This window comes from Poecilia latipinna, unplaced genomic scaffold (genome assembly GCF_001443285.1).
Source record: "Poecilia latipinna isolate Pla-1442-1.1 unplaced genomic scaffold, P_latipinna-1.0 Scaffold1439, whole genome shotgun sequence".
Taxonomy (NCBI): domain Eukaryota; kingdom Metazoa; phylum Chordata; class Actinopteri; order Cyprinodontiformes; family Poeciliidae; genus Poecilia; species Poecilia latipinna.
The window spans coordinates 32545-56030 of NW_015114055.1; the positions used below are offsets into that span (position 1 = coordinate 32545).

A 23486-nucleotide genomic window follows, 5' to 3' on the forward strand; every position below is an offset into this window, starting at 1 on the left:
GATGGATGTTCAAGGGGTTGTTCACGGTTTATGATTTTGGTTGCAGTAACGTGTTATGACCAGCAGAGGGCTCCCGCTGCCGCCTTAAGGAATCACGGATCGCGTTGCCAGGGTGACCGGCTTCAGCTCTCCTGTAGGCGGCTTGAAACAAGGTGGAAATTTCCACTCTAGCCGAGCTGGAGCAAAGGCCGTGAAGATGTTTGAAAAGCAGCGTCATGAAACGTTAACAGGACAAACTCACTTAAACTTTCACCTTCTCTTTTGGTTCTGACGTAAGAGAGGAGCGAGCAGAGAGCAGTACAGCTGGTGCTTAGACTGCAATAAATCAGATTCACTGAGAAAGAAGCAAACATTGTCTAAACGTATCAACTAAAAGTACTCATGAAAAAGTAAAAAAAAAAAAAGTTAAATGATATATTTAAGTTATTTAATTAGACCAGTTGTAACTTTTTCTCTTACTTTAGTACATTTTGTTTTTCGAGTGTCTTAACACCTGATGTGTTTCTTTAACCCCACCCTATGTATCTATAAGGCTATAAATCAATTTGTCAAAATCAGATAAATACCCCTAAGAAGCACTTGGCAACTAATTAAAAGATGAAGGTATCAGTGGACTTCTCTTACAGTGTTACTCCCCATTCACAAATGTAAGTTATACTTTTTTGGCCTAATTGTAACATAAATTCTGCTTTTCTTCCCCGTCTTGTTTATGAATGATGGCAGGATGAGCGTAAGCTGGATAGAGGCATTAGGAATCGTGGCTCATGATGTAAAACAGATCATTTTGTGCTATCATGGTAATCAAGCAATTTTTTATAACTACCTGTTTTTACCGGTTTTCACTGATATTTTTAATATTTATTTTTGATGAGCTCCAAGTCTGTGAGGTAGGAAACCCTCTTTGCCATAACCCTAATTGTTAGCTCTGTTTAAGATTCTCTATCAGATTCAAGTCTGGACTCTGATTGGTCTGCTCAAAATATTAATATTACTTCTAGTCTAAAGAGACATGTTGGTAAAATTAAAACTCTTGAGTAAAATTTCTGGATTTTCTACCCACTGAATGAAGAACAAATATGTTTTAACAAAATAAATCATGAGATGTTGGTGAAACAGTCAATCAAACTTCTTAATTTCAAGAAAAGTAATAAAGTTTATTAAAATTCATGTAATTTTTTTATTTGTAAATTATAATTCTGATCATTCTAAGTGATCTAAACCAGAAAAAGTTTATTATATAGTGAGGAAAATCTATTTTTGACTCTGTATGTTGGTGTTCTTTGACTTTTTGCTGCATTAATTAACATTTTCTTGGCTTTGACAGCAAAACTGAGGTAACTGATTTCATATCAGACAATAAAATAATCAAAATCTGTCAGGTTTAAAAATTTTATTAGATAAACAAAAAACAGTTGTACAATTCAAACACAAAAATACACTAAGAGAAAAGAACACAAAAGATGAAGTTATTTAAACCCAAATAAGCTAAGTGCAAAGAAATGCGCCTCACTTTATATTAAGAGTTGAACTGAATGAAACTCCTCTGAAAGTACAAACTGCAAAAGGAAATCTGATGACAAATGTGCAGATGTTAAGGAGTTAAACAGTAAATAAATACTTTACTGCCACCAGAAGAGCTTCAGCAGTCAAAAGGCAAAATTTCAGTATGATTAACAGAAATTAAAACAAGTTAATACAATTATTAATAGAATAAACTCAACAATGTCAAAACAGACAGAAATTTAGCAATTTTTTAACTGTCAGCAGAATTATTAAGAAGAAGCTGCATTTTAAAATAAAGTGTCCTTTAAAAAACAGATTAAGAAACTGGCATCACCCTTTGAACAGAGTATCTTCAATAATCAGAACACAAACAAATACAGTTTTCTTTCATCATCAGGGGATTTCAGAAACAGGGCGCCCATTTAAAACTTAAAAACAGTTTATGTGAAGACTTTTAATATAGATTTCCCTTTACAGGAAACACATGTTCACAGAATATATGTTATTTTAAAGAATTAAATCTGAAATATTGTGTTACTTTCTGTGCTTTGATTTCAATTTTATATTCGTTTCACTTTAGCAGAGAAAAATAAATTTATTTTGATGTTTACTAACATGGTTTACATTCAGGTGTTGAAGTCTCGCTTATAAACAATGAATTCTCTTTTATTTTCATTTAAATTTTAAGAGAAACATTTCTTAAGACGGAAATAATGAAATCAGTGACATCACATCTCCCTAATTGTGCTTTTGAGGATGCAACAACCAAAAACAGAAGCTTTCAGAACAGAAGCACATCTTCAGGTAAACACGCTTTGAGTCGAAGCTGCTGGTGGATCTTGTGGTGCCTCCTGCTCATCTGACCCAGGTTCCACAAAAATAAAAAACTCAAACAGAAAAAAAAACAGTTGCTGGTTGTGAGACCTGGCTGACCCTTCCCACCTCCATCACCTCCAGCTGTTTTCTTTTTTTGGTAAAAATTCTCAGTAGACTTCCAGGAAGCATCTGCGGCTCCTCTTCCTGTCTCCCCCTCCGTTTGACCGGCCCTCGTTGGCTGGCCTCGCCTCGCCTCGCGCACATCAGCCACAGCAAGCGCAGAGTTTACGACACTCAGGAGTCTCCACATGCAAAGAGCACAGGTTAAGAACAAGAGCAAAACTGGCAAGCTCGCGCTGTCTGAAATCTCCACAACACTTTATAATTTGGCGTACGTCAGGCCTGAGTGAGCAAAGAAACAAAGACGATTAAAGCAGTTTATTTTTTGTTCTGTAGTCCTTCTTTTCTGATATGTTGCAGCAGTCTGTGAACTGTCTCCTGCTACTCGGCTTTGTGACAGTAAATGTCCTTCAGTGCTTTCAGCTCTTCGATCAGTGTCTTGTTTTGGTTTTCCAGCACAGCTACGCGGTTTTCCAGACATTTGACGTATTCTTTCTTTTTCCTGCGGCACTCGCGCGCTGCCTCCCTGCAGAAAAGAGAAGAGAAACCCCGACGGTTAGTGAGCAAACTGACAAAACAACACTGGTTTAACTCCTTCAGACCTGATTTTCATCTACAGAGCAAAAACAATGTATCCAACTAGCCATTCAGAATTAAAATAAAGGGAAAAAATAAGTTTTTTATACGTGTTTGTACTTATAAAAGACATGAAAATACTAAATAAAATAAATGAACTGTGAAATAAGCTATAAAATCTTTACAGAAACCTTTTATCTTTGCATAGTTTAAAATTATACTGAGATTTTATTAGATTAATATGAACTTAAATTCATATTTTTCATGGAAAAAAGTTTCAGAGCAATGTGTGTCTAATAACTGAAGCTCACTCATGTCAAATTAAGATTTAGAGCTTCAATGTCATTGGTCAATACAAAACTAGTCAGTGGCAAGAATCATTCAAGTTTATTGGTTTAAGCCCAAAACTACACCATGTCCATTCCAGTTTCATTTATTAATGGTAGATTAATGGGAAGTTTCCGTTTCCTACCTGTTTTTCATCAGCCTGACCTCCCTCTTGCGGGTGATCTCCTCGGCGTGGTGTGACGACGGGCTCTGCATGCTGCTGGGAGACGCAGCCATCACGATGCTCTGAGCCAGGCCCGAGTTGGGCGAACGCAGCTGGTAGGCCGGAATGTCTCCTGTGGCAGCTGTGGGCCAACAAGAAAGAAAACTAAAGCGTTACTGACCACTTTGCAAACTTCTTTCACTCTTGTTTCACCTAAACTGCATAAAATATAAAGATGGCGTGCAATTTTTGCAGCTTTTACTTTTTCATGTTTATATGCGGTGCTTTAAAGCGCCAGATATAAACACGCCATTGTGATCTCTGATTTAAACCTATTTATTTGAAAGGAGTCATCATGTTCCAAATTCCTGCGTCCCTGAAAGCAATTATCCATAAACAGGAAATCGGCTGCCAAATGTCATTTCATGTGTTCATTCATTTTCTCCTTGTAAATGACTTAACCAGTGACTGACGCTCCAGGATTAAACGGCTGTAGCCCCTGGAAATCACATGTCTGGTCGGCAGGAGAAAAGAAAGAGAACCCAGTCTGTTCCTTTGTCTCAAAATGCCTCCAAATAAAAACACAGAGCCCCAAACACCTGTCCACACAGACGTTTGGGGAGCAGAGTGAGATTTTTTTTTTTACAGAGACAGATTCTTCAAGAAAAGAAAGATTTCAGAAGGGCACTTTTTTTTTGTCCAGGGAAAATAGGAAGGTGCTCTATCACCTCCTACTGTATACAGGAGGTGATAAAGTTTATGGTTGGTTTCACTTATTTTTGTTTATTTTATTGTTTATCTGTTGATGATTATGCTCTCTACTTTCTGCGGAGAACTTTAAATTGCTTTCTGGAGGACAGATTGATGAATCTGTCATCTGATTAATTAAACAGATTTTTCAGCATCAGCTTAAATATTTAAGAAGAAGCATCAATGTGTTCCACATTTGCTACATCAGGGTTAGCCCTGTAGCCCAAAATCTGCAGATAATAGAAAATATATGTTTGGAACAAGCCATGGGTCAGTTATCAGTGTAAAGGCTTCCAAACCATTTTTCTGTGGTTTAAAGTAGAGATGCACAATATATCCACACCAACATCATATCAGCCGATTTCAGTCTTTTTTTTTTAACACATTGGTATCGGTCTGATAAATAAACTGAGTCGATATGAACAACCAATATTTATTTTTATCTTGTTGCCATCTGTTTCTGGTTGGGATTTTTTCCAAAGGTGTCAAAATGGTAGTGAAACATATATAATATCGGATATTGGCCATAACAACAATATTAATGTTGGATATCAACATCGGTACCTCCGATTTGAAAGGATTCCTAGTTTAAAGTAAGTTCAAAGACAGGACTGGAAGTGTGGAACTGCTGCTGCACACTGCCTGTCAACTGGCTGAAAAAGCCCAACACAGAAGGACACATTCAAGCCGATGGAGAATATTTCCAAATGTGGAAAATAGGGACTCTCACAGTGGCACCTGTTAGTCTTATTAAAGTAAATGCAGTATTAAGAGGTGTTGGGGGGAGCTGACATTAGATTTAATTCAAGTGTTACTTTTTAAAGTGAACTTCAGCAAAAAGGAAGAATATTCCTAAACTACTATCCATTTTGGTGCTTATCTCCAGCAGCCATTGGGCGAGAGGCGGGGTACCCTCTGTACTGGTTGCCAGGCAACATGGAGACATGCAGGACACCCAACCATGCACACACTCATACCTAACGGAGACCAGTTAACCTAACAGTCATGTTTTTAAGTGTGGGAGGAAACCATGCATGCATGTTTAGAGCTTTGGATTTGAGCCCAGAACCCTCATAACTATAACTATGACAATAACTATTAGACTGTATAGCAGCAGCTCTTCTGTTTTAAATTAAACAAGTAAATTGTTTTTGCATAAATACAGTCAAATACCCTCCCTGCCTGCCTGACAACCACTTAAGAAGATCTGTGTGTGTTTCACTGCTTCAGAAAAAACAGCTCTACACAAATAAACTGAACGCTTGCAGATTTGTTACAACCACGAGCATCACAGGGTTGGAACAGCATTTATAGTGAATGACTTAATTCCTCCTCCTTTTTTCAAAGACAGTCAGACTATAATATATTGCATCCTTTCATTCTTTTATGGGCCAAAATAAACAAATAGTAGTAATTTTCAAAAATGTTCATTCAAGCTAAACATTATCAGCATGGAAGAAAAAGCATTTGTACTTGGGAGGTGGTGCTGTGCTTATCAAAGCCCTGCTGGCGGCTGATAACTGCAGGAAAGCAGCATTTTTCTTAAAAAGGAAAGTAAAGTCATCTGTGGTGAAGTGGGGGGAGCAGCAGCTCTGTTTGTGGTTTCATGTTCTTCTTGAGTTGAGTCACAAGTGACAAGTGACTCAACAAGAAACTGCTCTGCTCTGTTCCCACTTCTCTAAGCTAACATAGTTTCACTCATTCAAAAAGAGACGCAACAGGTGCACGCACACACACACACACACACACACACACACACACACACACACACACACACACAAAGAGCGCTGCACTCTTTTCTCTCGGGTTGTGATAACGCAGTGACTCAGGCTGACGTCAGCGTGTGCGTCTCTCTCGCACGTTTTGCATTCTCTCTTCGCTGCCTTGCTTGTGTTCCAGGAAACACGGTGACGTCAAAGCAGCATCTATCTCACCCCCCCCACCACCGGTCCTCCCACTCGCCCCGCTCCTTCACCTCCTCCCTGCCTGCCTGCCTGCCTGCCTGCCTGACAACCACTTAAGAAGATCTGTGTGTGTTTTACTGCTTCAGAAAAGACAGCTCTACACAAATAAACTGAACGCTTGCAGATTTGTCGTCAAATCTTATTTCCAATAAAAACATAAAGCTACAATGTCCAAATCTACTTCTTAGCTTATCCAAATGGATCAGTTTGCACTTACAGATTGTTTCCATTTCACAAAATAGCACCAATAACTAACATTTAGCATCTTAAATAAGTATAAAAATAAGTGAGTAAACTACCTGACTCAGTCTCATCTCCGGTAACAGCCATCTCTTGTTTCCAATAATCCAGCACCACGGCAGGAAGGAAAAACCTCAGCAAAGAATCTTCCAAAAATCCTCCTCTACTTCTTTTTTGAATCTAAATCTCCTTCTTTACTCCCTGTTTCCTCTCTGCTCTCCCTCTTTGAGAGTGCTCACACTCCAACTTTGCAGCCCGATTACAATTACAGGCATTGACATCACTGTGACATCACTGGTGCCCGCTGAAGTCAGTAAAACAGCCTGGATTATAGCGCTGGTTCCTCCCCTTTCTCCGCCCGTGCGGATCAGACGGAGAGGCAGAGAAACACAATGTGAGCCAGGCAGAGAGGGAGGGAGGATGAAGAGCAGGAGGAGGAGGGCGGTGTATTTTTAGAACCAGTGACGCAACTACAGAGACGCTCAACAAACAAGAGGATATTGTGTCCCAAGTGGCTGCCATGCAAACAGTCGGGCGGTTATTTACTGTGTGTTGGAAGAAGGTAAAAACAAGGAGGGGAAAGATAATTGAGGTTTGACATCATTTTTGGAGGTTATATCCACAAGCTGAGTCCAACCGAATAAGAGTTGAGCCTAAGGAAAACATTTTAACTGCAGGTCTTTACTGGAGAAAAATAACGTTTCTGCTACTGATAATAAACAGGGAAGGTACAGTTTGAGTGGGAAAGTTTGCAAACACTCATTAAGGGGCAACATTGGCTTTCCAGGGTGTTTACTTATTACGCAACATTAACCAGAGTTACTGTTTGTAATAAGGAGCGCAAAAGTTTGAATTCACCCAACCTTCCCCACACAGTGGACCTCAGTGTTCGCACAGCGCAGCGACTACAGCCGCCTGAGAGTCGCTGATACCAGTGAATACTTCAGAAAAATGCTAATGACAATCTATTTTAATAGTCCAAACATCAACTATACCTCAATATGCATTAGTATGCACAGTGAAAACCGTCTTCCATCCACAGTAGTCATTATTTCCTTTCTTGGTGTTAACACCAAACTCTTAAAAAGTAACAAACCCCTCTGAGAAACTAGAACCCAGCCCTCAGACAAATGCTGAAAGAAATTCACCTAAGTGGGCGGGGCCAATCGGCGCGGAGGGGCGTGGCCAAGTGGGGATGAGCTGAGGGGGGGTAAGCAGATCTGAGATTGTAACGACGGTTTGTTTTTTTAAAGAAACTAGCTGGGGAGCCCTCCAGACGCCAGGGGAAAAACTTTTTTCTTTTCCATTACCTCACAAAACGTTTGCGTTACCTCGCAATAGGTTTTGCATTCTCGCACAATAACGTACTGATCAGTTCATGCGGCATAATTTTATACTGAAAGTCTTTCTTACGGTGGTCACCGTACTTCTGCTACAATATGAGGTTTTCATAGAGTTAGGAATATACAATCTTGTTTTCACTGAGGCTCTTTAAATGTGTATATATTTGAAATTTGAAATTTACATTTGTGACTATATACAAAATAAACCGCTTATTGCGAGGTAACGCAAAAAAACGGGGGCTCCATAACTCGTGACAAATCTAGCAGTGATTTTGTGACTTTAATGGTGACAACATGTGAAGGAACAAGTCGCTCTGCAGTTTTGCTCTGTCCTGAGGGAGAAGTGAGCGACATCAAGCCACTGGTTTGGTTCCTCCTGGGCAAACTACTATGAATTTTACTCATGCACTGCAAAAACACAACATCTTACCAAGTATTTTTGGTCTAGGAAATATGTTAATATGCTTGATTAGACAAAACTAACTTGCAAGCAACTTTTCAGCAAAATATAGCCACTTGTTTTAAGTCAACAATTCCTTAATATTGATGAAAAAGTGCTAGTTCCACAGATTATTTTACTTAAACCAAGACATTTTTCCCATCTTATAAGAGAAATAATGTGCCAGTGGAACTGGAGCTTTTTCATTGTGATGATGAGCCACATTACCTTGGATGAGCACCTGTCCTCCCTGTAAGAAGAACTGGTGTGATGAGTCTGCAGCCTGCAGGACGGCGGCTCCGGTCTGGGGGGTCGGGGAGCCGGTCACCGTCAGGGTCTGGGCCCCCTGAAGGGTTTCCACTGCTGGGGTGGTCAGTGGGATCGCTCTGCCCTGAGCGATGGCAACTGTGAGGTCAGAGTTCAGTTTTAACCAGGCTGCCATCTCAAATGGCCTTTAATGAAGATTTTACTAATTCACTTCAATAATTCTTCAGCTACAGCTTAACAACTGTACAAGTAGCAGTTTTGTTGACATGAAAACAAAAACTGGATGCAGGTTTCTAATTTATTTTCCTTCTTCTCAGTCGAAATTATACATAAAAACTCAAATCGATACTTTATTCATTTTCCATTAATCCAGCTGAATCTTCTCAGGACTGACAAAGTTAATTTAAACTGAATGGTTTCCTGGCATTAATCGTATTTTTAAGTATAGCACACAAACTTTCACCAGGGTTAAAGTCGGGGTTTTGGGAACGTGTTTCCAGAAGCTTAGTGTCAGTAAAGTTTCATGAGCTCCAAAATGGTTTTTGATGTTTAGAGAAACCTTTTTGCTAAAGTTTTACATCTTACCCAAACTGTCACCTAAAATTAACGGAAATTAGTCCAGGAACAACTCAGGGATGAATCAGGGATTTCATCCAAATGTTTGTGTGTAGTTTTATGAAGCAGACACAACAAATTAGAGAAAATCCAGAATAAATTCAAACTACTGCATCAAATTTAAAATCTTTAAAAACTGAATCAGAATAGTACAAGAAAAAAAAAATGCTTCAATTATTCAATTACTGTTTACATCAGTCAGAAATCCCAGCCGAGCAACTGGAAATCAAAGTTTCCAATCAGAAAAGGAAGGAAATAAAAGCACAGTGTCTCCAGTGTTTAGAATCAGAGAACACATAATATCAGCGTGAAGTTTTCCTACTGACTGTACTGTCCGGAGCTGGTTTGGTAGATTGAGTTGGGAACTGATTCCGTGGAGCTGCTGGAGACCGCTGCTTCGTCCTCTCCCTTTTCCTCATCGATTTTAGGAACCGACGGTGAATCCGACGACAGCTCATTTAAGATTTTTCTGGAGGAAACAAACACAGATTTTCAACAACAGGCTGTTTGTCTTCATTTCGCTTTCTGCTGATCGGATCTCACCGATACGACGGACGCCTGGAGAGGAGCTCCCGTCTTTTCTGCGTGTCCCCAACCGACCCGCCATCCCCCAGTTCAGCAACTGTAACAATCTGAACAAACAGGCAGCAGTTGCTACACCTGGGATTCATCCCCGTTCTGATTTTTCACCATTTCCCCAAATTACAAACTGATTTTGTTATTTAAAAGCATTTTATACAACACAGACACAAAGGGGTACATAGTTATAAAGTGGAAAGTAAACGTGGAACTAATTTCTATTCAGCCTCCATTAATCCAATTCATTTGGGAAAAATTGGACTTTGATTAGGCCATTCTAAAACATGAACATGCATAGATTTGTGCATGGTAATTGTCCATCCTAGACTCTAGTTTCACAAGTTTTCCATCAGGATTGTTCTGCATTTAGCTCCATCCATCTTCCCATCAGGTGACAATGTTCCTGTCCCTGGAGAAGAAAAGCAGTCCCACAGCATGATGCTGTCACCACCAGCCTCTTCAAAGCTAACACAGTGAGTATTCACCTTCTCATTTGCGGCTCAGTTACCGGTGTCAGTCTGCAGATCAGTAGCTGACATCAGACTGAGTACAGTAGCCTTATCCAGGTGTGTAATAGTCTAAATTTTGACACTAATGCAGCCCCATATGCATAAGTCTCTTTGTTCTCTAACAAACCTCTGAAGCCTTCACAGAGCAGCTGGTTTTATACTGAGGTTAAACTACACACAGGTGTTTTCTGAACCCACTTTTCAGATATTTAATTATTTAAAAAAAATCCAAACAACATATTTTCCTGCTACTTCACAATTATGCACCGTTTTGTGTTAATCTAACATAAAAAATCCAAATAAAATACAATACCGGGTATTTTATCAGTCACTAAATGTGGAAAACAGCAAGGCATACGAGTCCTTCAGCCAGAAACTGTACAAATTGTGAGTCAAAGATCTCTAATGTTTATTGTTATTACTTTGGAGCAGGGGGTGTTTTCTTTGCTCAAGTCATTTTGACGTCAAAGAGGGAATTTGAGATGGATATAATTTTCAGATTTAATCTTTTCAACCCATTACAAGTCTCAGAGACTCTACAGACTCCATTTAATGCTGTATAATCATTGCTCTCTAAGTGTGGGTCCATTTTCGCATGAATATGCTTGTAAATGTCTCGCCTTTAAAGTGTATTATTGGATTAAAATTAAATAGACAGTAGATCTGGGGTTGTGTCATCACTCTTTTGGCTTTTATGACTCAGACTGAGGCGCAATAGTTGTGTATTACTAACATAAAGGCTGTTTTGGTATCATTAGACGAGGATATTTGCACTACACCACAGTGCCAAGTTAAACACGGCTTTATCAGCAATTTCCTTCAACTGTGTTGTAGAATAACAGATTTCATGCTCTGAAAAGAAAGAAATTATTCTACATGTGCATAATGTGGTAGTGTTAATCCTAAACAGCAAGCCAGGTATCTTATTTAGATTTAATCTTTCTGCAAGCTGGTTTCCACATAAAAACACGTTCTTATGAAATGACAATTTGGCTCCACTTTGCAACTAATGTTGCACGTGCTGATGCTGTTTCCTGTTAATTATTGTTTCATTTCCCTTCTCTAAGCTCTGTTTTGTTTTGTTTTTCTTTTAGTGCTAATGTGCTGAGATCTTTGTTCAGTGCACTGGATTCAAAAAGAAAATATATTTATTTCTCAGTCAGAAAAGCTGAGTTTTTCTCTGGTCTGCATTGTTTTCTGCTACTGTAGTAAGAAACAAACAGAAAATCTTCTCCATATGAAGGTTAGTTTCGGAAGTGTGAAACTTCAGTTTCTGCTTCTCACTTTCTTCACGTCTCAACAGATGCTTTACCTCGCCTACACACAGAGCTGCTGTTCATTCACAAACACTGCTACATTATGAAATCAAGCTTTAGATCTGTGGATGTTTAGATGTGGACCTAAATGAGATTCAGAGTTTTATTTGGATGCAGATAAGCAACTAGAATTACACCAGAGCCAATGGAGAAACGGCACGCGGCTGTTCTACTGCAGGTTAAAGGGTTAATGGGGTAAAAACGATAACTAACTGGAACTATATTTATAAAACTAACTAAAATATACTGAAATTACAGGTATAATATCCTTTGTTTTCATGTTTATGAATCTATTTATTAGCCTTTTGAACTGATGAGGCACTTACACAAGTCCACAAAATGGCGACAGCAAAAGTTGAGAGAAAACACAAGAGTCACTTGGTTGTTCAATAATAATAATTGAATAATCTGTTGTTGAGTGTTTATTACCCAGTAAATGTATACATAATCACAACACAAAACTTTGACTTTTTAAATTCTGTAGTGAAAAATGTAGCAAAAAACTAAAACTACTACTAAACTTAACTAAAACCAAATCATATCTAATTAATAAACACAAGCAAACACACTTGAATTAAAACTAACCGAATTAGACAAACACAAAGCCACATCAAAATAAAACTAAACTGTAAAGAAACTATTAAAACTCTGAGTCCCACCTGAACAGTCTGGACCTGTGGGGACTGGATCACCGAGGTCTGAGGGGCTTGGATGACTCCTGGAACCGACGTGGTCTGACCATCAGACAGCTGGACCACAGCAGCTTCAGCCTCTGTTTGCAACAAAACCTGCTGGTACAAATCAATGACGTCACACAGAAATCTGCTGACGTAACACCTGACAGGAAGCAACAGCTCAATGTGAGCGTACCTGACTGGAGTCTGCAGGAGATTGGTTGGCCTCTCCGTGATCCTTCTCTCCATCTGTCACTGAATCATTTAAACTGCTTTCCAGCTGAGACGACACCGATGAATCCATGGTCACCTAGGCATACGCACAATTATCAACATGGCAACAGAGACGAACACCAACCGGTATCAGGCAGAGCCAATGGGTTTCTCGACAATACATTTATTGCAAATATCTCCTTTATACACATCAAATCAAATTTTATTTCATTTTATTTCAGCAACAAAGCAGTTCAAAGTCCTTTGCATCATAAAAACACAAAAATAAACAATTGAAGCGTTACATTTTTTCTAAGAGCTGTCAAATAAAGTCATGTTCCACGTGGCAAAAGTTCAATTGCTTACTTTTGTAAGTAAATTGATTTAAATTCAAATCTTTGATGAAACTAATTGTTTTCTCAGTCTGTGAAATATTTGCACTGACTTACATAATGTCTTTATTATATGTGGCTGCCCACTGGTGTAACTGGTAACCAGTTCAAGTTCCACAACATATCTGGGACCCAAATGTTTACCACTTCTGACCCAGAGTTTTCATTCATTAAACAGAAGATCTATAGTTTTCAACCATTAAATTATGAGTTTCCACAATACATATATTCCCCTAAATTTACAATTTCAGAGTTTGGAAGAAGATTGATTATATTTTTTAAATAGTTAATTTTTTTTTTAAATAATCAACTTTGGGAAATGTTTGTTTTTCGATGTTTGGAAAATTAATGAAAACTCTACTTTATAGGTAAAATACCAGTATTTATTATAAGAAGATGACAAACTTTTAAAATCTCAGCTTTAAAGCTCTACATTTTTACTCATGAGAAAAAACAAAACTCTTAATGGATGCAGAAGTCACGATTTTAGAGGCCTAGCTGTGTGATATTTTATTTATACGGAACCACGCCTTGGGTAAACAACATGACAGCGAATGAACGTGAAAAGTTAAACGTTTTATTAACGGGTTGGACAAAACTTTAACTCTCAGTTTTAGAAATAAAATTTCAAGTCTTAAAAATATTATTCTCTTACTTCATCTTTAGATTTCACTCCTGTATTCTGTGAATATTTATTTCAATAAAGTAAGCATATTTTCTCGAGACATTAGGTTAAAATAACTGACGTCTTCAGGATGTTTTGCTTCAAAGATGTTTTATTTTGAAGAGGAATATTTCACTCGTCCTCCCGATCTACGCTACACTTTCGGACTTGACGCAGAGCTGCACAAACTGCTGACAGCCGAACCTTCTGATATAATTTTTTTCCTCACCATGTTGTTCTGCTGTCTACTGACGGCAACAAAAAAAACTTTTATCAAGGAAAAAGTTCGCACCGGGGATGCGTTTGCGTACTTTCCAGCGGCTCGGCGCTGACCCTCCTAAAAAGAAAGTGACAGCTTTACGGCGACTTACCGAAGTTTTTACGTAGTCTGACTCGTCACTAATGACAGTATGGGTGGACGGCCTGCGCCTCGCCTTCTCTCACGTAGCCCGAACGTCAGCGCTGATGACGCTGTGCCGAAAATGTCGCTCGACGTGTCAGTTTAACTTCGAAGATCGTCTAGGGAACGCAAGAGGAATCACTTCGTTACTTTTGTTCTAGTTAGCCCGAAGGGTACAAACAAAGCAACCGTTGGCACAAATCGTCTTTTGTAGACTTTTAGCTAGCCAAAGGGGGGAAAGAGGACATTTGTAGCCACGATTTTCCACATAATGTTCCAGAATAAGTTAATTCTATAAGATGTTGAACTTTGCTGTTTTTCTCCGTGTAACCCGTCTTTTTACGACCGAACCGCATTATTTACATAGAGTAGCGGGCACATGTAGAGATTAAAGATAATTCGTTGTACTTTAATTCGCTTTACTAACTTTGGCTCTGGTTTGTTTTGTTGACTTTGTAAACTGAAGTATTTTATCATATTAATGACTGAAACTTTATCTTTACTTTGAGCCTACTTTAACAGTATTGACAGGTATATCAAGACGTGAACCTGAAAGACAAAAAACAGTTTTGGTGAAAATATGTTTTACTAAATAAGATACTAAACTTACATGGTCTGGTTTTTTGGATGTTTTGTTTTCAGAGCAGAGTAATGTTCAAAACAAAACAGTTTTGGTGAAAATATGTTTTACTAAATCAGATATTATATTTATATTGTCTGGTTTTGTGGATGTTTTGTTATCAGAGCAGAGTAATGTCGCCCCCTAACGTCTAATAGATAGTATTACATCAACACTAAATCGTGCACAAACCAAAACGTTCAAATATCTTCTTCTTTTATCAAACATGCGTCAATTTTTAGTTAATAAATAATTCGATATGATAAAAATAGTTCAAATTTTAAAAAAGTAACCTTTGAATAAATTAATACAATCTATTTTTTAAAATGTATTGAAGATATTGTATGTGTGTAAATTCTCAGTAGATAAGCATTTTAATTTTTGAAAATTTGTTTTCTTTGATAAAACTATATCTTAGAATTCAGAAGTCGTAACTAGCATAACACAAGGGAAAAATGCTTTTGTTTATGAAGTATAGTGCTTGTCAGTAATGTTAGTAACTAAGTTGATCCCAGTCTTTTGATGTCATGACGTCTGTGTTCCCATTGTAATTTAAAAGTACTGTAATCTTCTGTGTTCTTGGTAAAAAATCTTTATTTAGATCTGACTCTAACTGACCCCAGAGTCACCATCTGTCCCCTGTGCATGCCACAGGAGACCGTGCTGTTCAAACACTGCCCCCGCTGTTATCAAAGAGCGCCATCCCACAGGGCAAAGCTTCTGCTAATACTCAGCAGTGTGATAAAAATAAATAGAGGAAAAAATGATCAAAAGAAAGTGTTTCCACCATCTCTCTGGTATGAGGCAAAATTTATGACTTGCAGGTAAGAAAAAGTCTCTTAGAATGGAAAATACAGCATGTTTTCATTTTGGTTGTTTCTAAGTTTTACATACTAACATATGTAAGTAGTTAGAGCTGTTGTATTTTATTTTCTCAGGTCTGTATCATCTTACCCTGCTGCTGTCCCTCATCATGGCTGACGGAGGTCCAGATGGCCGGGGACCGGCAGCAGAAGGGGAACCCTCGGGTGGCTCAAAGGGCCGACAGCAGGGAGTCACACCGACTCTGTGCCAGACAACTCTTTAACACAAAATTAGCCTGGGATAGACGCAGAACACAATTTCATGCTGTTAATACCATCAAAGATGCGTTCAGGCGTCTGCTGTGCCCTTTTCCTGCCTATCATAACCTAAGAAACTTCACAAATATTTCAGTTAAATCAAACTTGAGGATGTTTTTATTTATGTTCTTAGTAGCTTCTTATAATTGTAGCACATAAATTAATATAAATATATTTAATGTTTAAAAGGAGATAATGCTAGAATTTGATTGCTGCATTTTAAAACAGTGATTTTAGAACAGAGATTAGAGCTGAGATGCTTTGAGTGCCCTCCATCCTAACCAATATTTGTTTGCAAAAATTCAGCTTCATGCTGATTTTTAGTAAGAATACTTTATGAAAAGCAAAATTATGTAAGTGTGTTTTCAAAATTTATGATTAAACTGATTACTGAAGTACTTTTCACTGTGTAAAAAAATGAAGTTATTTTTTTCAGATTCAGTTATAGATAATAGGCAAGTTTAAGTCAGTGGATTTCTCTTGTAATCATTTCCTGACTTATGAAGATCAACACACATATGCTTTGCTTAAATGGAATGTTTTCTAGTTTTCTCCATTTTGAATACTCTTTTACTAATGTAGATTTTCTACCACAAGGAAACAGGAAGCCAACTCAATAAAAAGTTACAGAAGATCATATACATTAAAATGCTTAAATTTCTTTTTTTATTCATATTTTTTATTTAATTACTTTTTTCAAATTTTAATAGCAACTGTGATGATATCTGTAGATTTATTCTTGCATGAATTTTAAGACAAAAAATGTATGAAAAATGGCATAAATGACAACCAGATCACAGCTTTAAATAACAGCTACCAACCCAATGACATTTGTTTTTTTCCAAAAACCATTTCTATGTATAGACTTTAAATGGGGACGAGATCATCAGCTTTTGTTCAGTTTTCCTGATCCATTATTCTTTCATGTAACATTTTCTATATGTTGTTTTTTACATTTTAATTCATTACTAATTTACTGTTTACTGAAATAGATTTTGTGCAGTGATTAATCAACAGCTTGTTTTTATAAATGACTTGCAGAGCTAAGCGAGGAAGAATTAACTTCATGCAGTCTACCACTAGATGTCACCACTAATCCGGAAACAGTTCTCAGTTAACAGTGAACGTCAGGTCTGACTCGTTTTGGAAAATGTAATGCATTTTGAATTTACGCAGCTTATTTTACTTTATAATAACTTTATTTTATTTTTTTGATCATTAAAAACTACTATAAACAAAAATGTCAATATCATTTCAACTAACTTGTTTGTTTTCTTGTCTTAGTTTTAAAATATTATTATAGTGCCCATGTAATTCATCCATCCATGCATTTTCTTACATCTGTATCTTACACCATTATCCCATTGGGGTCGGAAGCGGTGCTGGTCTCTCTCTCCACCTGTCAACGGGCGAGAAGCGGTGTCACCCTGGACGGGTCACCAGTCCATTGCAGCCCATTTAATGAATTTATCTTAAAATTTAATGGTGCTATTATTGATCTTTATTTCATGTTTAGAATATTTTTTAAAGATATAAGAATTTTTTTTGTACTTTTGTTTCAATCCAATTATAAATGTGTATATATTCAAACATAATTTTATTTTTGCATTTTATTTTATTGCAGTCTTGAAAAAGCTGCTTTTAATACTTCTCTTTATTTAATTTTTTTAAATAATTTCGCTTTTCACACTTTGAAAAATATTTGGAAAATATTACTATTTACAATTGCTTATTTTAATTTTAATATTAGTGTTATTAATATAGTTTTAAAAAACTTAGTGTTGAAACAGGTATTTCTTTAAAGTTGTATCAATAGACTTTAGTTGAAAAATATCAAATATAAACAATACAGTAATAATATTGTAGGCTTTTTATTGTCACATGGACATTGCAGTATTATTTATGCTGCAATGCACTCTGAGTAAATGTAGCAATGTGCATAGCTGTCTGTGGTCAAAAAATGTGGCAAGGTAGCACAGATTGTCAAAACACTGGCGTGGCACTGCATTTGGATTTAGCTTGTGACGGTAACAACCACCTGTTAGAGGCTTTATCAGTTTTGCTCTTACAAATAACTCAAAGTCTTCTGGAGAGAAATGTTGAGAACACAACCATGGGTCCTTCAGAAGTTGTGTTCCACTCTTTCCCACTGCGCTCTTCTCCTTTTTTTTTCATGTGGGAAATGATCCAGACTCACCTCACTATTTAATTTTTTTTAAATTACAGCCAACAGCGGCATAATGTGGCATTGTCTAAATTTACACTCAAGCGCAATAAACAACTCGGGTAATGTTAGCTTCCTTGTGTTTACTTCCTGTGTATGTTCCAGTACAGAACGGACATATCATGTCATCAACCCAGCATGCATTGCGCAGGTGAAAAAATGGCGACCTCCATGGGTGAAAAATGTAACAAAATAATTTTTTTTTTAATAATTGAGTTTTGACGTATCACAAATAGCATTTTTTCAGTTAATAGAAAAATTACAACACATTTAGGCCAACATGTTCAACTAATCGTGGAAACCTTAAACACGATGACATATTTTCTCAGAGAGATTTAACCTGTATAAGTAATGGAAAAATAAAATAGTATTTTTTAAGTAATTATGAAAAGTGCTGAAAACATTTAAGCTTATTAATTATTTTTATTTTAAACCTGATTTCACTACATTTACTTAAATTGTTTATATTAATATTAATTCCACATTATTTTATAGTATTATTTTATTGACTTTAAAAAAAATACTATAATTAGTTAGTTTCCAGCATCACACAAAAACATGGAAACAATAAATGACTATTTAAAACAGACTAATAAATACATTTGATATATTTTTATCACTTTGAGGCCTGAATGAAAGAAATTGTGGAGACTCATATGGACTCTTATGGAAAACATGATTTACTGCAGGTAAGCTCTATTTTCCTTATGATGAAGCAGATTTAAGTAGCTTTCACTTTCACATGACATTTTGCTTTTAAGTAGCACTGCTGCTGTTTTTTATTTAATTTATTTAGGGTTTAATTTATCTACTTCCTCCTCAGTAAACACTCACCAAAAAGCCATGAATGGATAAAAATGACAACAAGATGCTAATTTTTTTCCTTTCTTCAAAGCTACTTTGAGTTTAATCATTTTTTCCACTGTTTTATCTTTAGTTTGTGGTTTTGCACAGAAGAGATAAACAATCACCAAGCATTAGTCTAATGTTTATGTTTTATTTTTGCTCCATATGGTTTGGTTGCACATTTTCATAAATATCCCCATAAACACTTGGTCATATTCTCCACATGTGAAGCTATTTATATGGTTTGTGACAGCTGCTGAGGCTGAGGCTGGAGTCCAGCTGCGTTGGGAGTTAAAATAACCTCCCAGCTGTGCTGGCATCACATGATGGAGAGCTTCTGTTTTAACTCTGCCCATTTTAAGCCACAAAACACCCACAGTTTCCATGAATCCAGAACCTGGAGACTCTTTTCTTTTTTTATATTCCTCACTGAATAAAACAGAAACTTTTCTCAGGACCAAAGGCTTTTGAAACCCAAAGAATTGGGTCATTAGGGTCATTTATGATCCTAATCCTTAGATGTTAATCTTTTTTGTATTGACTTCTAACTTGCCAGATTTCCTTGTGGTCTCTGTCTGAGTAAATAAAGGAGTTCTTTTGGAGTTTCTGTTTGGATTTTGTCTGTTTTTCCCCCTCCACACCCTCTTGAATTAACTTTTTTTATTAAGCCAATAAATTGAGCTGAGATTCAGACATAAAAAAGAGTCTTTAACTCAGGAGATTAACCAAAATGGTATCAACATAACCACAAGGTAGACTTTAACAAAGAGCTTATTTAAAATGGAAACTTTTAGCAGATTTCCCCAAATTTCTTTGGTTACATTTAGGAAAACTATGACCTGATACCCTCAGTCCTTGTCAGGACTACAGGATTGCTGCTCATCTTATAAAACAGTAAAAATACACTAAAAAGAGCAGAATTGTTTGGCAAACAATTATTAATTAAATATGTAGCACTTTAAAACTTTTGCATAGCATATTTTTTTATAACAAGTGTTTGGTTTTTAGTCTAGATTGTCTTTGTTTAAAGCCTTCAGTTATTTCCTATTAGTCACCCTAAACTCAAAATAAAAAATATCATATTCTGTATCAGAAACTCTTCACTGATTTCCTAAATCACCGCTGTAACTTACAGAGTTACAGTGGATCTACCCACTGCTGAGTCTGGCTCTTCAAACATTACCCGTCCTGACCACACAGCGGCGCCAGAGCTCGCTTGTCTGAGGCGTTCAGGAGCAGCTGGTAATTTACAGCTTCACAATCGCCAAATGTTTTGAAATTGATTTACAGTGTCTATTCAGCTTCTTGAGAGAAAAACTGCAATTTTGTTGGATTCAGAAGTTTTAGGTTTAGTTAATCTCAGAATTTGATTATCAGCAGGTTTTAGAACTTTAGGGGGAAAGTTTAGAAAACATTTCTATTTATTATTTTTTGGGGGCTTTTCTAGTTTTTATTTTTAATAAAAGTACTTTTACAAATCACTATAAACATCATGCATTTGTTTTGGTTAAAATAAAAGTTGTACCAACAATGACACAAGAACTACAGAAACTGTTTCTTCCTCTAGGTCAGTGTTTCTCAACCCTGGTCCTCACCGCCCCCCTTTCCTGCATGTTTTCGGTGTTTCCCTTCTGCCACACACCTGAATTGTATCTTTGGGTGATTAACAGGCTTCTGCAGTATTTGATGCAATCATTTGAATCAGCTGTTCTGGAAGAGAGGCACATCTAAAACATGTAGAGCAGGGGGGTGGTGAGGATCAGGGTTGAGAAACACTGATCTAGGCTGTCTCTCTGAAAAACACAGTCAGAGCTCACAGATTGATACCTTCCTCTTTTGTAACAGATATTTGAATCTTACTTAAATATCAAACATATCAAATATCCAACTTTACCTGGAAATTGGGGTTTTATCTGAATGATTAATAAATGGAATATGTTGTTACTGCTTTTTAGTAAAACCAAATGTCTTGCTTTTTATCTTTTTTACCCGTGTGCGTAATTGTTTTCATTAATAGTCATTTGTATACATCTTACATTTGTATTAGTTAAATAAATCTTTACAAATTAGTAAGCTGATTTATTCACAAATATGGTGTTTCATTTTTTATATATTATGAGTTTCCTTTTTTCATTATCACTTCTAAAGAGTTAGTTTTTCCACCCACAGTTTATTTTTTTATTGTTTTTCTTATTCTGAAAAGTATTTTTATTAAAGGACGCATGAAAGGTGATGTGAAAACAGTTTGATTTACAAATTGAATGTTGAATAGTAAAAAAAAATTTAGAGACACTGAATCCAATCACATAATTTAGCAACTCTATGACAAAATACAGAGATTTAAGACTTGTTTTATTCTTAGTTTCTTGTTCCATCACAGGGCGATAAATAATTGTAAAATATCAGGAGGAATGCTTTTTTAAAACTTTAAATCTTAAGATTAAAGCATTATTTCCTGAATATTAAATGGCGTTTTTTAAACAAAAGTTTGCTTGTCTTGACTCCGATACTCCTGTTGGCCATTGAACGCAGCAGGGAGCATTAGCTCAGCCCGGAGAGAAGGATTGGGATCCAGAGAGGGAAGGAAGGAAGAAGAGAGAGAAAGAGAGAGAGAGGAGCTAAACAGGTGGTCTGAAAACACAGACAACAATGTCGTCCGGCGGGGAGAAGCGGGACGACATTTAGTCCTCCTTTTTCCAGGCAGGAATACCGGGATAACCTCGGGCAACAACAACAAAACCCCCTCCATGCTCCCGTGTGCTTCCCACTCGGATTTGTCCTCCTCGTCTCGGCTTTGCTCCGAACCTGGGGAAGTCCTCGGAGCCTGAGCCATGAAAGTGACTGTGTGCTTCGGCAGGACCCGGGTGGTGGTTCCGTGCGGGGACGGGAACATTAAAGTCCACGCACTTATCCAGCAGGCTGTCATGCGGTACAAGAAAGCCATCGCCAAGGTGAGTGGAGGCTACTTTTCCCCGCTCATGTTGTCCTGGAAGCGCCGCAAGCTCGCTCAAAAATGGCGCAAACTTTTCGCAGACGCAAAGCAGTTGCAGGGGGGGAAGGAAGGAGGTTCGGCGCTTAGTTTCCCCCTCTGTCTTGCTTGTTTTGGTGCACAGGTTGCGGAGATAAGAAGGCGCACAAACTGCGCCGTGTACGTTGCTGCTTTCAAAGAAAAGGCGCACCGCCATTGTGGTTCCAGTGTTTGTAAACCAACAGAAAAACTTCCTTAGGGATTCTCCCTGCGCCTCGCTGCAAGGCACACTGCATTTTCCAGGATCAGAGCGGAGGTTTTCACAAATTTGCGAACTTTTCTAGAGTTTCCAGCTCGACTGGGAGTGAGTTTTTATTTATTTTTTCATCAGCAAGGTAGCAAGTTGGTAAAAGTAGGTCTGCTGTGAGGCGTTTAGGGGCCAGCTGAGGAGAACTGCATCATTTTCCTCTGCAGGATTCCTAATAAAAGCAATCCAGCCAGACAGTGTGATTAACTTTATGTGAGTTAGAGCTGCTAACCAGAGACGTTTGTTGACATAAATGCACAAATGAGACATTTAAATAAGTTTATATGAGACTTCTGAGTCCTTAGCTCGTTCCAGATCCTGCAGGATGCTGATGGAAAGCTCCCAGTGCAGGCACGGACCAGAGGCATAAATCCTGGAGATAAAAGGGGAAGACCTGCAGAGGTTATGAGGCAGCTGCAGATAACCTCTCAACTAACTTGGTGCAGAAGCCTGCAGGGATTTTTTTCCCCCCACCTGGATCAGATAAGATGGGAGAGAAAATTGCAAGGCTATTTGACATCCATCATATTTGTGACTTTAAATTTTGCACGGTTTAACAGTTGGTAGCACCGTTTTGTTGCACCAAGTCTTTCTGCCTAGAGTTGCCATGTTTTCCGGTCAGTTTTACATCAAAGTATCGACTGACTGATCGCTCAAAATTAAGAAAATACTTATGATTCAATTCAGGTGTTGTCTAGTTGATCAAATGGATTGATTTAAGTTTTAGGAGATGCATAATTTAACTGTCCAGACGTAAAAAAAAAAAGTTGATTTTTCCATCTGATACTCAGGTGGTCAAATTGGAGAGAAAATAATTTTTTCCTATTCATTAAATGCATCAAAATAGAAAACTTCTCCCTGTTTTCAACATTTTTGAGTGACAATAACTAGATTCAGCTTAGGGGCTAGTGCATTAAATCATAAATGTGGATAATTTTGTAATTCCTTTATTTTTTTTTTGTTGTTGGCATCAGAAAATTGAGGTTAACGTCTGATTGGTGCATCTCTAATTGCACAACTCGCTCCAAAATGATGTCACTCATTGATGCTTTGCTGCTCTCTTTGCTAACTTCCTGCCTGTTTTGCTGTAATAATGGTGACCCAGAAGCTTTCCTGTTCCTTCCTCTCCTGAATAATTCACCGGCAGCAGACAGACGCAGGTATGAGGACGTCTCTGCTGATCTGCTCTCTGAGTACAATGCTTTAGCTTCTGTTCTTTAAGTCATGCAATATGACAAACTAAAGCTTTTTGTTTGCAAGTACGATACACTGATGGAATATTTTCAGTGTATTAGCTGATATTAGAGTAAGTGGAGAAATGAGCAACGGGGTGGTCTGAGGTTCTGCATCTGAATAAAAGCTGAAATCAACTTTGGATAAAATCCTTTTCAGTTTGTGATTTAGGGAATTGACTCTTTTGATTTGGGTGTGTTTCAGAACGGCAGTTCTTGAGGACTGGAAGTTGATGGTTATAAAAAATCTTATGCTCTAAACTGACTCTTGGAGTCACACTTTGCTGTTCCTAAATCTG

The 23486-nt window shown here is 37.5% G+C and overlaps 2 protein-coding genes and 1 long non-coding RNA gene across 6 annotated transcripts in view; 2 read left to right on the forward strand and 1 right to left on the reverse strand.

The window, feature by feature from the left end:
• Positions 1–591: 591 nt before the first annotated feature.
• Positions 592–18132, forward strand: LOC106962624 (uncharacterized). Its single transcript, XR_001428013.1, has 3 exons — positions 592–603; positions 5736–5743; positions 18051–18132. It is a non-coding gene; the product is annotated as an uncharacterized LOC106962624 (long non-coding RNA).
• On the reverse strand, positions 1376–14002 carry crema (cAMP responsive element modulator a). Of its 4 annotated transcripts, none has more exons than XM_015057160.1 (8): positions 13842–13995; positions 12398–12511; positions 12187–12315; positions 9667–9755; positions 9450–9592; positions 8470–8632; positions 3488–3647; positions 1376–2965 (listed from the first exon to the last, which is right to left on the reverse strand). In XM_015057160.1, the coding sequence occupies exons 2-8, from the start codon at positions 12503–12505 to the stop codon at positions 2699–2701; spliced, it is 1059 nt and encodes a 352-aa protein (XP_014912646.1). In that variant the 5' UTR covers positions 12506–12511; positions 13842–13995; the 3' UTR covers positions 1376–2698. The 4 variants fall into 4 exon arrangements, with proteins under 4 accessions (XP_014912646.1, XP_014912647.1, XP_014912648.1 ...); XM_015057161.1 differs by lacking the exon at positions 13842–13995 and adding an exon at positions 13462–13562; XM_015057162.1 differs by having other exon boundaries at positions 2743–2965; positions 8470–8646; positions 13842–14002.
• A 2841-nt stretch (positions 18133–20973) lies between the features above and the next one.
• LOC106962625 (partitioning defective 3 homolog) overlaps positions 20974–23486 on the forward strand; it is a gene marked incomplete at its 3' end in the record, with an annotated part of 108801 nt that continues 106288 nt past the window's right edge. Inside the window, exon 1 of the mRNA XM_015057164.1 lies at positions 20974–21631. Within this exon, the coding sequence (XP_014912650.1) occupies positions 21512–21631 (120 nt within the window). The remainder of the gene's footprint in view (positions 21632–23486) is intronic.